At 40.3% G+C, this 14,614-nt stretch overlaps 2 protein-coding genes and 1 pseudogene across 2 annotated transcripts; all 3 read right to left on the bottom strand.

Moving 5' to 3' along the window:
• Positions 1-4,410: 4,410 nt before the first annotated feature.
• Positions 4,411-5,109, bottom strand: LOC112586179 (phosphatidylinositol N-acetylglucosaminyltransferase subunit Y-like). Its single transcript, XM_025289972.3, has one exon. The coding sequence runs from the start codon at positions 5,102-5,104 to the stop codon at positions 4,889-4,891; it is 216 nt and encodes a 71-aa protein (XP_025145757.1). The 5' UTR covers positions 5,105-5,109; the 3' UTR covers positions 4,411-4,888.
• An 87-nt stretch (positions 5,110-5,196) lies between these two features.
• On the bottom strand, positions 5,197-5,541 carry LOC102389824 (annotated as a pseudogene).
• Positions 5,542-10,601: 5,060 nt separating this feature from the next.
• On the bottom strand, positions 10,602-14,597 carry SERP1 (stress associated endoplasmic reticulum protein 1). The gene is made up of 3 exons (XM_006048532.4): positions 14,136-14,597; positions 13,782-13,857; positions 10,602-12,597 (listed from the first exon to the last, which is right to left on the bottom strand). Exons 1-3 carry the CDS (start codon positions 14,217-14,219, stop codon positions 12,557-12,559), a joined length of 201 nt encoding a protein of 66 aa, XP_006048594.1. The 5' UTR covers positions 14,220-14,597; the 3' UTR covers positions 10,602-12,556.
• Between the last annotated feature and the right edge of the window lie 17 nt (positions 14,598-14,614).

Genomic DNA, 14,614 nt, shown 5'->3' with positions numbered 1-14,614 from the left:
TACATTTTTTTACAGCCCCACAAGCTTTGAGAAAAAGAAAGCTGGTGACTTCCTGCCAAGTTAAATATGGAGCCTGCTTTCCTTTTTTGTTTTCAATGAGGAAGGCCCCTTACCCTATCAGAGATCTTTTCGTTTTTGCGGTTCATGAAGTAGGGGAATGTTATTTGCATAGAGTATTTTTAACTTTTCGAAGTGCTTTTACCATCGTTAGGTTTCATAACAGTTGCCTGTGACAGGAGAGTTTCCTTTTCCTTAGGCTAAGAAGCTTAAGGGATTTATGGCCAAAGATCTAGAATTCAGTTCAGTTCAGTTGCTTAGTCATGTCCTACTCTTTGCGACCCCATGGACTGCAGCACACCAGGCTTCCCTGTCCATCACCAACTCACGGAGCTTGCTCAAACTCATTTCCATCGAGTCGGTGATACTATCCAAATATCTCACCCTCTGTCGTCCCCTTCTCCTCCTGCCCTCAATCTTTCCCAGCATCAGGGTCTTCTCCAGTGAGTCAGTTCTTTGCATCAGGTAGCCAAAGTATTGGAGTTTCAGCTTCAGAATCAGTCCTTCCAATGAATTCAGAACTGCTTTCTTTTAGAACATCTACTTCTAGAACTCAGAGCCCTCTTCAGAAAGTCTCAAAATTTAATTTGCGTACAAATCACCTGGGGATCCAGTAAGAATGCAAATTGTGATTCAGTGGGCCTTGGGTGAGGCCTGAGCTGCTGCATTGCTAACAGGTTTCCTTACTGTTGATCTCCAGGCCACACTCTGAGTAGTGGGAGGTTAACCCTTTGACTCGGGCTAGGTACTAAACTTCACTGGTCTGCTTTCCCTGTGTGTACTTGGCGGTGCAAACGATAACAGGGGAAGAAAGGGCTATCACCTTGAGAAAATCCTGACGTTGTTGTTAAGCAAGCAGATATGACTTAAGCAAGCTGACACGATTTTGTGTATTCATTCTCTGTGGCCACCTTCCTTCTTTGTATATGTAATTAACAGATGGGCCGTGCATGGATAACCAAGACTGGAATCAGGAGGAAATATGCTTGGGTACTTCCAGTGTTCATGATTTAGGCTTTGTCAAAAGTTAGAGTCTGTAGCAATCCTGGTTGCATTTGCACCTTAGAATCTAGTTGTTTATCAGCAGTGCATCAAATAAAACAAACTTGCAGCGCCTTTGTGGTTCACCTGGCTCCCCAGCACCCCTGGGTGACAGGAGCTAGGTGCTCTTCAGGAGCCCTGCAGCACAACTGGCATTTACACAGTGGGGCTCTGGCAGCCTCCTCTGCCTCAGCTGTGAGATCTGGTTTGGTAACCACACCACATCCTATTAATAAATGCTAAGCAATGTGGTGTGGCCTTGCTGTAGGGAATTCCTCTGTGAGGAGAAGCAGCTGTTCTCCCAGGGACTGGACCCGGTTTGGGGCGTGGGGGTGGGCAGAAACAGCCATTCTGGGTTCCCAGTCTAGGGTGCAGAAGAACACCCCAGTGTGGCATCCTTGCCCCTTCCTGTGCCCTAGGTTGGGGCTGAGAGGGCAGCAGGCAGCCCATAGGCACCTGTTCTAAACAGCAAGTGTGCTGGTTTGACTCTTCCCTTATAACTGGACAGACTGGTATAGCGAGGTGTCAGCTTTCTTTGTGAAGCAGGCTTTGGTCTTCTCAATTACAGTTATTATGAACAGTTCTCAAATGTGACTGAAGGGCAAATACAGCTGTTGATATATTTTCAAATATCAAGCCTATCTTGGGAGAAGCTATGTCTAACTAAGGTAGTCTGAATTCTGAGTCCAGCCATTAAGTAGAGGTGGCCAGGATTGGAAGTAGTTGGGACATGTTATTCCGGGGGTAGATGATCTTATAAGACATAGTCTTACTTTAAACGTGATTCTGATATAATAGAGCTCTCATTGCTCTTTCACTTTATCATGCAACTGAAATGTCAAGCTCCCCCTGTGAGTGCAAAGTTTCACACCAGCCTTTGTGGTAGTGAGAGTAAATGAAAAAAGATTGAAAATGAAAGATATGAGAAATAAATAATAAAAAGGAAAGATACGGCATTTGTTCTTAAATATTTTCATATACTAGCTGAGAAATTAAGAAACAAAACTATGAATCAAGGTAACATAATAAATGCTGACTGGTCCAGGGTCATCAGTTCCAAAGAGAGTATTTCTGATTCCAATAGGAAGGGGAAACTTCTGAGAGGAGGTGAAATTTAAGGTAGATTTTGAAGGCTATGTAGTATGATAATATAGGAAAACGAAGAAAAATAGTACAGGTTATCTGGAGAACAAACAGGTGGTTGCCAGAGGGGAGGAGTGGCAGGGGGAGAGGAGAGAAATAGGTGAGGGAGATTAGGAGGTACAAAATATCAGTTGCAAAACAAATGAGTCATAGAGACAGATGTACACTGTAGGGAATACAGTCTATAGTTAGGTAATGTCTTCGTATGGTGACAGATCATAACTAGACTTACCAGGATGATCATTTTGAAATGTATTGAATCACCATTTTGGGTACCAGGAACTAACACAGTGATGGAGGTCAAACATGTTTCAAAAACAAATCAACTCACTCATAGGAAAAAAGAGATCAGATTTGAGGCAGTGGTGGGGTTAGGGGAAGGGGGAATTGGATGAAGGCAATCAAAAGGTACAATTTCCAGTTATAAGATAAATACGAGGGATGACATGTGCAACATGATAAATATAATCAACACTGCTGCATATTATATATGAAAGTTGTTAAGAGTAAATCCTGAGTCCTCATCCCAAGGAAAAAAATTTTTTTTGTTTAATTTTGTACTGTATGAGATGATAGGTGTTCAATAAACTTATTGTGGTAATCATTTCATGATGTATTTAGGTAAAATCATTATGCTCTACATCTTTTTTGGCCATGCCATGCAGCTTATAGGATCTTAGTTCTCCAATCAGGGATCGAATCTGGGCCCTCAGCAGTGAAAGCACAGAGCCCAATCACTGGACTGCCAGGGAACTACCTAGGCTCTAGATCTGAAACTCATTCAGTTCTCAGTGGTGTCCGCCTCTTTGCAATCTCATGGACTGCACCCACTGGACTTCTCTGTCCTTCACTGTCTTACAGAGTTTGCTCAAACCCATTTCCATTGAGTCTGTGATGCTATCCAACCATCTCATCCTCTGTCGCCCCCTCTCCTCCGTCCTCAATCTCTCCCAGCATCAGGGTCTTTTCCAATGAGTCAGCTCTTCCTATCAGTTGGCCAAAGTATTGGAGCTTCAGCATCCTCCCTTCCAATGAATATTCAGGATTGATTTCCTTAAGGATTGGCTGGTTTGATCTCCTTCCTGTTTGAGAGTCTTCTTCAAGCACCAAAGTTCAAATGCATCGATTCTTTGGTGCTCAGCCTTCTTTATGGTCCAATTCTCACATCCATATTGACTACTGAAAAACCATAGCTTTGACTATATGGACCTTTGCTTGCAAGTGATGTCTCTACTTTTTAATAAGCTATCTAGGTTTGTCATAGCTTTCCTTCCAAGGAGCAAGCATCTTTTAACTTCATGGCTGCAGTCACCATCAGCAGTGATTTTGGAGCCCAAGAAAATAAAATCTGTCACTGTTTCCACTTCCCTCCTATTTGCCATGAAGTGATGGGACTAGACACCATGTTCTTACTTTTTTGAATGTTGAGTTTTAAGTCAGCTTTTTCTCTTTCCTCTTTCACCCTCATCAAGAAAGCTCTTTAGTTCCTCTTCCCTTTCTGCAATTACAGTGGTATCATCTGCATACCTAAGGTTGTTGATATTTCTCCTAGCAGTCTTGATTCTAGCTTATGATTCATCCAGCCCAGCATTTCACATGATGTACTCTGCATGTAAGTTAAATAAGCAAGGTGACAATATACAGCCTTGACATACTCCTTTCCTAATTTGGAAACAGTTCGTTGTTCCATGTCAGTTCTGTTGCTTCTTGACCTGCATACAGGTATCTCAGGATACAGGTAAGGTGGTCTGGTATTCCCATCTCTTTAAGAATTTTCCAAGGTTTTTTGTGATACACACAGTCTAAGGTTTTAGCATAGTCAATGAAGCAGAAATGGATGTTTTGCTGGAATTCTCTTGCTTTCTCTATGATCCAATGAATGTTGGTCATTTGATCTCTGGTTCCTCTGCCTTTTCTAAATCCAGCTTGTACTTCTGGAAGTTCTGGGTTCATGTACTGCTGAAACCTAGCCTGAAGAATTTTGAGCATTACCTTGCTAGCATGTGAAAAGAGTGCAATTTTATGGTAGTTGGACCATTTGTTGGTATTGCCTTTCTTTTTTTTTTTTTTATGGCAAGTGTCAATATCTTTTTATTTATTATTTTATTAAAATTAATGTAAGCATTTGATGCCAAAGAAATGGTGATTTTAAAAACTCAGAATTTTGGCAAGTTCATGAAATTTCCATTTTATTATAGTTTTATATCACATTAGTTCAAATGCATTTCTCTACAACTACTCCAACATAGCTCCTTCGGAATTATTTTAGTCATTGTTAACATGTGACATTACCAAAGCCGTTGAATCTAAAATAAACATAAAATTTCAAAATAGTAATTTTTAATTATGAATGGGATATGCCATCAAGTGATGGTTGGGGCTGTTAATTTCCAACAAGACACTCTGTATTGTTCCTTTTGATACTCCAGGTATAAATGAGAACCTTCAAAAAACAAGGGCAGAACTGAAGTACAATAAAGACTCCTCTGCAGCTTAAGCCTCTCATAGACCTAGACCCCTGACAGAAAGCTAGGCAAAGTATCTTTCCTGCAAATTAAGCGGGTTTCCAGTATTCCCATGTAGACGAGCCTTCAGAGACAGGCACTCAAGCATATCTTTAGGATACACCATCTTGGCTCTGGCTGCGTTAATTATGCCTGAAGAGTTTAATACCCATCCAAGTCCAAAGGTGGAAGAACACATAAACAGGTATGGTAATCGGCAAGAGCAGACTGTAAAAGCACAGACTGGTGGTGCGAGTGCAGCCTTGAGGGAAGTCTTCTTCCACAGAGGCTGAGTAAAACAGTCCTGCTAAAGATACCAGTGCAATCAGGACAGTCAGCGTAGGAAGAGACAGAAACATTCTTCTCCTCCACTTAATACCTGCCACTCTGACTTTTTAAAAAGTAGGTGGTATTTAGAATATTTAGAATGTGTGTTGTTTTTAAGTATGATCTAATGCTGCTCCACGTCTTCTTGCTTCTTATTTTGATGTGTCATCCTAGCTGCCTGTGGTATCATATTAGGAATCCCATCAATAATTGGATAGGCTATTCCTAACTCTTCATTAATCAATTCATTTGTCGATGCTTCATATCTGAGCGGCTTCTTGGAGAGCGGACACACCAGGAACTCCAGCAAGACCTGGTGGAAGGCGCGGGGTGGTCTCTCCGTCCTATCGCTCTTGTCTGTGGACGGCCGCGAGCTGGACGCGTGCAGACACCTCAGGGCGACCGCGGACGGCGGCGCGCGTGTCCCTCGCAGCGCTCACGCGAGCCGGGCGCACACTCCACTCAGCATGGTCTGGCAGCTGCGACCGAGCTTCTGCACGTCCTCGACCACCCAGGCAGCTCTGATCGATACCTGGTATTGCCTTTCTTAGGGACTGGAATGAAAACTGACCTTTTCCAGTCCTGTGGTCACTGCTGAGTTTTCCAAATTTGCTGACATATTGAATGCAGCACTTTAATAGCAACATCTTTAGGATTTTAAATAGCTCACCTGGAATCCCATCACCTCCACTAGCTTTGTTTGTAGTAATGCTTAAGGCCCACTTGATATCACACTCCAAGAGGTCTGGCTCTAGGTAAGTGATCACACCATCATGGTTATCTGGGTCATTAAGAGCTTTCTTGTGTGTGGTTCTTGCATGTATTCTTGCCACCTCTTTTTAACCTTTTGTTTCTGTTAGGTTCTTATAATTTCTGTCCTTTATTGTGCCCATCCTTGCATGAAATGTTCTTTGATATCCCCAATTTTCTTAAGATAGCTCTTATTTCCCATTCTATTGTTTTCCTCTACTTTTTTGTATTGTTCACTTAAGAAGGCTTTCTTATCTCTCCTTGCTATTCTCTGGAACTCTGCATTTAGTTGGGTATATTTCCCTTTCTCCCTTGCTTTTTCTTCTTTTCTCAGCTAATTTAAAACATCCTCAGGCAACCACTGCTTTCTTGCACTTCTTCTTTTGGGATAGTTTTGGTTACTCCCTTCTGTACAAAGTTCCAAACCTCCGTCCATAATTCTTCAGGCACTCTGTCTACCAGATCTAATCCTTCAAATCTATTCATCACCTCCACTGTATAATCATAAGGGATTTGATTTAGGTCATATCTAAATGGCCTAGTGGTTTTCCCACTAGGAAATTAAATTTTCAATTTAAGCCTGAATTTTGCAATAAGCAGCTCACAATCTGAACCATAGTGAGCTCCCGTTCTTGTTTTTGCTGACAGTACAAGAGCTTCTCCATTCGGCTGCAAAGAATAAAATCAATCCGATTTCTGTATTGACCATCTGGTGATGTCCATATATGGTTGTCGTTTGTGTTGTTGGAAAAGGGTGTTTTCTATGACCAGTGTGTTCTCTTGACAAAACTGTTAGCCTTTGCCCTGTTCATTTTGTACTTCAAAGCCAAAATTGCCTGTTACTTCAGGTATCTCAACTTCCTACTTTTACATTCCAATCCCCTAAGATGAAAAGGACATATTTGGTGTTAGTTCTAGAAGGTCTTATAAGGTCTTCATAGAACCAGTCATCTTCAGTTTCTTCAGCTGTAGTGGTTGAGGCATAGACTTGATTACTGTGATGTTGAATGGTTTGTCTTGGAAATGAACCAAGATCATTCCATTGTTTACGCAAGCCTATTTACCCTAACAAGGCTGTGATCCATGAAGGGGATCTTAAATCAAACTTACACAATGCTTTATGCCAATTTAATATGCCTGGAAGAAAAATTATTTAGTAAAGTGAGCAAATGCTGTTGGAAAATGGTGCTTACAGTCAACACGGGTTGCTTCAACCTTTGTTTTAAAATGCAGTATCTGGAGGAAGGGCAATAGAGTATAAAAAGTCTAGGCAGAGTGCTTTTTTTAAAACTAATTGAGGGTTTGTGACAACCCTGCATTGTCAGATGATAGCATTTTTCAGCAATATTTTTTAAATTAAGGTATATTCATTGTTTTTCAGACATACTACTACTTTACACAACAGACTATAGTGTAGTATAAACATAACTTTTATATGTACTGGGAAATCAAAAAGTTCCTGTGACTCACTTTATTGCAATATTCACTTCATTGTGGTGGCCACGAAGTGTACCACAGTATCTCTGAGGTATGCTTGTATATAGGGATTAGTTTTCTCTCAGAGTTCATCCTTCTTTCTAGAAGAAAAAAATGATTTTAATCCAATTACCCCAGTCAAAATAAAAGTCATACAATAGAACTCATGTCCATTGAACCTGGATAATATAATGAGCCTTACATGTACATACAATCTTAACAGGACTCCAGGGAGAAGACAGTACTCAAAACGATAAAAAATTTTGAGCCAAAAACCAGGAGTTAAAGAATACTTTTTGTTTTTGCTTTTGTAACCTCCCTCAGGTCAAAGTGTGTAGGCAAATGGCCATTTTATATCTGTATTTAAGATCAATTCTGTTTGTTCTTTTTCCACATAAAGGAAAACAATTCATTGCCATGTCTGGAATGCTCAATCTGAAAAACTGTGGTACAAGAATCTTAATGAATTATATAAATAAAGGAAGGAAGCATTAAAAAAAATAGCACAAGGTATCTGAAAAATGAAAGTACTCATGGAGCAAGAACAAGTCTCTGAAAGGAAGATTATGTGTCACAAGGCTGAAAAGGAAGGTTGGGCCATGTTATGAACTGGCCTAAAAATCATAGTTAAAGAGTTAGTTCATTCCAATGGCAGTAGGAAGCCATTGAAGTTTAGTTAATCCCCAGATCTTACCTTTATCACTCACTCAAGGGGGTTCATGAAATTAACATATAATCTTCTAAGGTAAAAGGAGAGATTCCTAAAGAATTATAATTTCTTGGCATTCAGCATAATAAAGAGCCAGTTTGGTCACCCCACATCCAGTTTTCTAATCCTTGCTCTGCTCCTGGTTTGTTGATGATGAGAAAGATAACTTCTCTAGGCCATAATTTCCTCAAGTGTAAATAAAGGGGGATAATAAAGATCATTTGAAGAGTTCCTTTTAGCTCCAAAATAAATTATTCTCATTCTCCTGTTTGACTTTCTCCCTAAGTAAGAAAAAAAGAAAAACCTGTTACTAACCCATTTGAGCATACTGAAATCATAGCTTTAATTATTAAAATGTGCAGATTAAGTTCTATCTTCATCCCAAAGTGGAAATTTGTATATAGGAAAGTAAGTCACACACGCATTGTTCACTGAACCTTGTATCTGTGAAGAGCAGGTATCTTTTTTGACTATTGGGCTAAGAAAAAATATTTTTCAACATCACAGATTAAAAAATTTAAACGAAGTGTTAACAAAACTACTTTAAAAAAAATGTACCCTTAAATATGTTATAGTGAATAACATTACTGATTTAATCTTTGTTAATTTCATGCTGTACAGGAAACTAATAGTAAATTGGTCACAAATTCATTTTCAAAAGAAATTGCATCCATAAAAGGACAAATTCTCTTTTTCTTTCAATTGGCAAGAGGAAAAAAAAATTTAGGGGCTTCCCAGGTGACTCAGTGGTAAAGAATCTGCCTGCCCAGTGCAAGAGACACAGGTTCAATCCCGAAGATCCTACATGCCATAGAGCAACTAAGCCCATGCACCACAACTACCGAGCCTGTGCTCTGAAGCCAGGAGCTGCAACTACTGACGTCTGGGTGCCCTATAGCCTGTGCTCCACAAGAGAAGCCACGGCAACGACAAGCCCAAGCACAGCAACTGGAGAGTGACCCCTGCTTCCCACAACTAGAAAAAAGCATGCATAGCAATGACGACTCAGTACAGCCCAAAAAAAAAAAAAAAAAAATTGAGCTTTTCTAAAAGCAGAAGCAAAAAGTTCTTGAAAACAGAAGTGTCTTGTGTGGATGTATTGCAATCAGTCCTATGGTTTCTAGATGGCTTAGTGAGCCAGGAAACCTTGGCTCTAGTTTCTATTCTACCTCAACTGGCCCCATGAGGGCAAAGACTCCATTTATCTGGTTTTACTTTTCTTTTGAAATACCTATCACAATTACAGTTGTTTTCATTGCATTTTTTCCTTACTACTGGCTTCTCTGGTGGCTGAGATAGTACATCATCTACCTGCAAAGTGAGCAGCCCAGGTTCAATCCCTGAGTCAGGAAGATCCCCTGGAGAAGGAAATAGCAACCCACTCCAGTATTCTTGCCTGGAGAATCCCATGGACAGCTACAGTTTATGGGGTCACAAAGAGTTGGACATGACTGAGTGACTAACACACTTGACTGGAAGACATCTGAGTGCTGGGACTCTATATTCACAGCTCTATTTCCAGAGCTGGCACCTAAGTTACCTCTGAATAAATGAATTTTCTTATCTGTAAATTGAGGCAGTTGTGCTAAATTTCCCATGTTATTTCTATCTTTAAGATTCTGTGATATATATGAATTTACTTTGAATTATTTAAGTTCAGACAGTGGAATTTTTCCCTTCAAGTTAATTTCTAGCCTTTTATTGCTCATTAGAACTCTGTCCAAATTCAGACATTTTTGTTCTAACTCAACTTGAAGATATAGTAATACAAGCAGAGTGGGACTGTTCAGACAGGAAAGGATTCTCTGAGGGAGTGTCGTAATATTTGCTACTGAACTGAACTATCTCTTAAAAGTTGTGGTTTGCATCTAAAATGACAAGAAACTAAAAAGGTAGGTAAGGTTAAATCAAATTTCAAGACAATTTTCCAGTGGAAAATTTGATGATATCCTAAATTTTAGAGATGTTAAAGCATAATATAATTTTGTTGTGGAATCTCCCATGTGCCAAAACTCCAGGAACCTCAGTGAGAAGAGCCATGGCCTTGCGGTTGAATATATACACTTCTTTAATGTAAATAAAAGTCTATTACAATGCATCCTGTTACAATGAAAATCTTCACTTATTTTGGAAACCCACTTAATTACTTTGAGCAACATTATATACAACCCAACAGATAAAATGAAGTCATTGACAACTCCTTGAAATGTTATAGCTAAATTACAAAAGAGTAATTGGATAATGCAGACCACCCCAATAAAGTATTTATTCTCTACATTGTACTCAACATTAGGTGACATATAAAATTCAACTGGGAAAGGGAGATCAAAAAAACTGTGCTTTTTCCTTGTACCAGACTCAAATAATGAGATGAGGGTAAATTCCACGTGGGAAAGTATTTAACTCATTGTGCTTTTATATATTTTTCTTAGTACCTATTACCAGTTATAAACCTTAAAATTTGTGCCTCTGGGTACTATTTCTTCTAACTCAAGTACAACATCCCAGGCGTTCCTTAAAATCTTCTTCTATTAACTATAAAAAGTATACTCAGATTAAGAACTCTACAAAATCATTTCCTTTTAGAAAACATCAACTATTCAGCGATCTTTATTTTTAAAGGGTAAATCAAATAAGACATAGCTTTCATTGACCCAAACATGCATAATCCATCCTTAATATAAAATGCACCCAATTGGTAATTACATATGAAATACAAAGGGAATGCAACTTTACATATGTAAAATGATTGCTCACTATGGCAATTCAACAATCAAATTAATAGACATTGTTAAAAAAAAAAAAATCAAATGTTTTAAAGCCAACTATCTATAGTAAACCAAAGGGAAATTCTGATATGGAGATATGGAATAGTTTGACTCAAAAGCAAAGACTAAGGCACCTGCTATGAATTTAGAACAATAAATTTCATTTTTAAAGGTACAAAATAGAATTAGTTAACCAAGAGGGAAACAAACACAGGGGTTGATTTCCTGGGTGAGAAAGGCAGGTTAACAATGCAGATAAAAACCTGCTGGTCCAAGGTCAGCGGATTCCTTTCCTATTCCAGAGTAGTCAAGGACCATCCTAACCTCTCCTCTCGCTCACTCTCCCCCATACTTAGGGCTATCAGAAGCTTTGAGGTTCATACTGTATAGACTAGGTAGTAGATTTCCCTTCTGCTCCTCTTAAAAGAGCTTATTTTAAAGAGATATCCTGAGGCAATCAACAAAGCAAACAAGCAGCTTTCTCTCGAATTCATTAACACACAGACACCTCTCAGGCTTTTTTCATCAACCTTAGGGCTAAGTATTTAAATAGCCAATACTTGAAATTTTCAACAGTACCAGTAAACCTCAAACCTGCCTTATCTCTCACCCTTACCATTAGTAAAAACAAAGTCTGATCAATCATAACCTGTAAAATCATATAACAAAGGGAAGACTAAGGACTGATTCTTATCAGTTAAATCCATTTAATTCCCAATGACACTTTAGTCTGATATATCTAGTATCCTAACAGAATTTTAACCATAAATCAAGAAAAGTATTTCCAAACTAAGTGTAACTTTTCAGTTGATGTGCCTTTTTGGTATTAAAAGTGCTATCAACATGCTAAGATGTCTTATGGCACTGGACTCAATAGTATGTCCTGGTGAGGCATCCATTTTTAGTAGTATTTTCCCCTAAAATGTTGTTCACCATAATAGACCCCTTTGATATATTAAAGTAATTCTGGTGCAATCAATGGTGATATTAAAAAACCTTCCCTGACTTTACTCCACCATGGCTACTTTTAGTGAAACTGAAGTGACTAAGTTATAAAATGCTCAACCAAGTTGTTTTCTTATGGCATCCTCGGTTAGTATATTCACTCATGCGCAATCCAAGGTAGTGTAATAGAAATAATAATGTTAAAATAGACATTGTGGATGTAAGCATCTCCCTTTGTATCGGGCATTTAGAAGCTTTTAAAAAATTTTAGGTGCTAAAAGATTGTGGGAAAACTAGGCTAGCCGTGTAGTTGTTCCATTTATAAGTCCCTTATTACAGGACAGTTACACGACCCTTTGTGGGAGTGTGCTTTCAATTCAAGAAATAGTAATAAAGTGCCTAGCTATATAAAAACTGTAGGAGTCCCAATTTTAAATTAAGCTAACTGCATTTACACATTTGGGCTAACAAAATCTAGACCCTGTCTACACAGATTTAATCTAATTTTCTATTCTATATCTTGTTCTAATAACCACCTTTTAAAAAAACCAAAAACTTACTCTTTACTGACTGAATAAGTAGGGTCCACTACTGTAGCTTAACAATCAAATTTTATTGCTTTATTCATGTGGTGCTTTTGCAAGGCACTGTGGTATGGACTAGAAAACTCGGAATGACTTGTGAAGAAACCTTGGAATGACACATGAAGGATGATATGAACAGTCATTCTGAGGCAGGATGCTTTACTGAATTGTTTTTAACCAGGATACCAAACATCAGGAATGAGTTCAAGTTAAAATTCACAGGAGAATGGAAACATCTTAAGGTCAGTCACTTCACATGCCCATCCTGATACTTTGAATAATCTGGAAAATTGCTGTAAAAAGAAAGAGCAAAAATTAAAACATGCTTTGAATAAAACAGGCCTGGCTACTGACAAGTGTTAAAGTAGTTCAAGAATCCAAGAACACCCTGACAATTACTTGCAAATACTATGTAACTTCAAGTATTATGAAGACAAGCCTACTGTGATAATACAATTACTTTTCTATGCCTTAGCTTTCCTGAATTTTATGTCTAAATGTCTAAGAGTTATCACATAAGGAGTGATTTTTAAGAAAGAAATTAAAGTACCAAAGTGAACAGGTTTTTCTAGCATACAAGTATTTTGGTTTAACCCTAAATATCAGGTGTACTTGACCTGTAATATATGCATATTTCCTCATTCTTAGGAAGCTGAAATTCAATTATCTTTACGTTACATAAACTGCTTGGCTCTTGGCCATTTATCAGGAAAGCTTCGCCAACGTTCAGGAGACAGACAAAGGGAAATGGTTAAAAGAAACCTCCAGTGACTTTAAAATGTCAGGACAAGGAAAGCAGAAACATGTTATTTCCATATTAAGAACCTGCATATTAAGATAATAAATGAAGAGAGGAAAGACATTCTGTAATCCATTCGCAGAGACAAGAGTCTACCACTCGAACAGCAGTCTGCCCTGACAACTAATTCTTCCTACCATATGCCAAACATTTCTTTCATTAAACTAAAAACATTTGTCTCACACATTAAATTGCCAATCAGGAACAAATTCCTCTACAGTGGATTAATTCCTTGTACTAGCTTTACTTTATAAAACATAACCAATTTTGACTTAAAGACATTATATTTTGCAACACGTTAGATTAAGTTCGAATAATTCCATGAACGTGAAACTCACAAGCTTCTCTTTCGCAAAAGTTGCTAAACATTCTACATTCTCATTCTGGGAGGTGTTTTTTTGTTTTGATCTAATGTTTTTCAACTCGATAATTACTGAGAACCTGACCCCCTTTTCTGTTCTCCTGTGAGCGCAAATCAAACGGGTAGAAGTTTCTAGAGCACTACCCTCCGTACATATGTGGGGCAAGTAATTTGGTTCGGACGAAAGAAAATTATATGGATCTCCCGGCAGGTGGGTTGAGAACTACGCGGGTAGGACTCACCACTCACGGGTCACCACGTCATCCCCAAACCCGTCATCCAACACCCAACCCGACGGTCGACCCCAAAACACTTACCAGAACCACAAACAACAAAAATGAAGAGAGCCAATAACCAGGGTCCTACAGACGCCTTCTCTTCAGGAGCATTTCTCTGCAAAATGGAAAATCCGCGGTTTGCAATGTAAAATACCCGCCTGAGCCCGGGCTCTCACCGCCCGCACCCCGGGCCAGGTGGCCGGGTCCCCGCACGTCACAGGTCTCTCCCGCGTTCCCGAGTTGACCAGATCCCGCACCCATCTTTTAAGCTCCCAACTTAGGTCCAGCTCATGGCCTCGGGCCGGAGCCTGGGGAAGAGAGCTCGACGCGGCCCTGGCTCCCGGGCCTCAGAACCGGCTGCGGAACGGAGAGAGGCGCCCGCTCTTCCCTTACCGAGGTCTTGGCGACGTTGCCGCGCTGGGTGATATTCTTGCTGTGCTTCTCGTTGGCCATACGGATCCGCTGCTTGGCAACCATCTTCGCGGCGCCACCACCTGCCCCGGCCACCCCTCGGTCTCGCTCGCTCGCTTCGTCTCGGGCCGCTGCGACCGACGCTCCGCTCCCGGTGGCCGCGCCGCCAGAGCGAGGGGGCTCTCAGGCGGGGCGCTAGCTCCGACCACTGGGCCTGGGCGAGGCGGGCTCCGGGTCTGAACCCTAGCGGGGCGCGGGCCGACTGACGACGCTGGACTGTCCGGCCGAGCGAGGCGGGCGCGCGGGAGGTGCAGAGCAGGCCGCCAGAATAGTCTCGCGCTGCCGCTCTGGCCGCCGCCGGGAGCGTGGAATGTAAGAGGAAGGAAACGAACACAACGCAACAACGAGACAGTGCAGCAGCCCGTCGCCTCAAACTGCTTCGGGATCCGCTGCCAACGTCA

Source organism: Bubalus bubalis, chromosome 1 (assembly GCF_019923935.1).
Source record: "Bubalus bubalis isolate 160015118507 breed Murrah chromosome 1, NDDB_SH_1, whole genome shotgun sequence".
In the NCBI taxonomy this organism is placed as follows: Eukaryota; Metazoa; Chordata; class Mammalia; order Artiodactyla; family Bovidae; genus Bubalus; species Bubalus bubalis.
The sequence above is the reverse complement of the archived record's forward strand: the minus strand, read 5'-3'. Positions and strand labels throughout refer to the sequence as shown.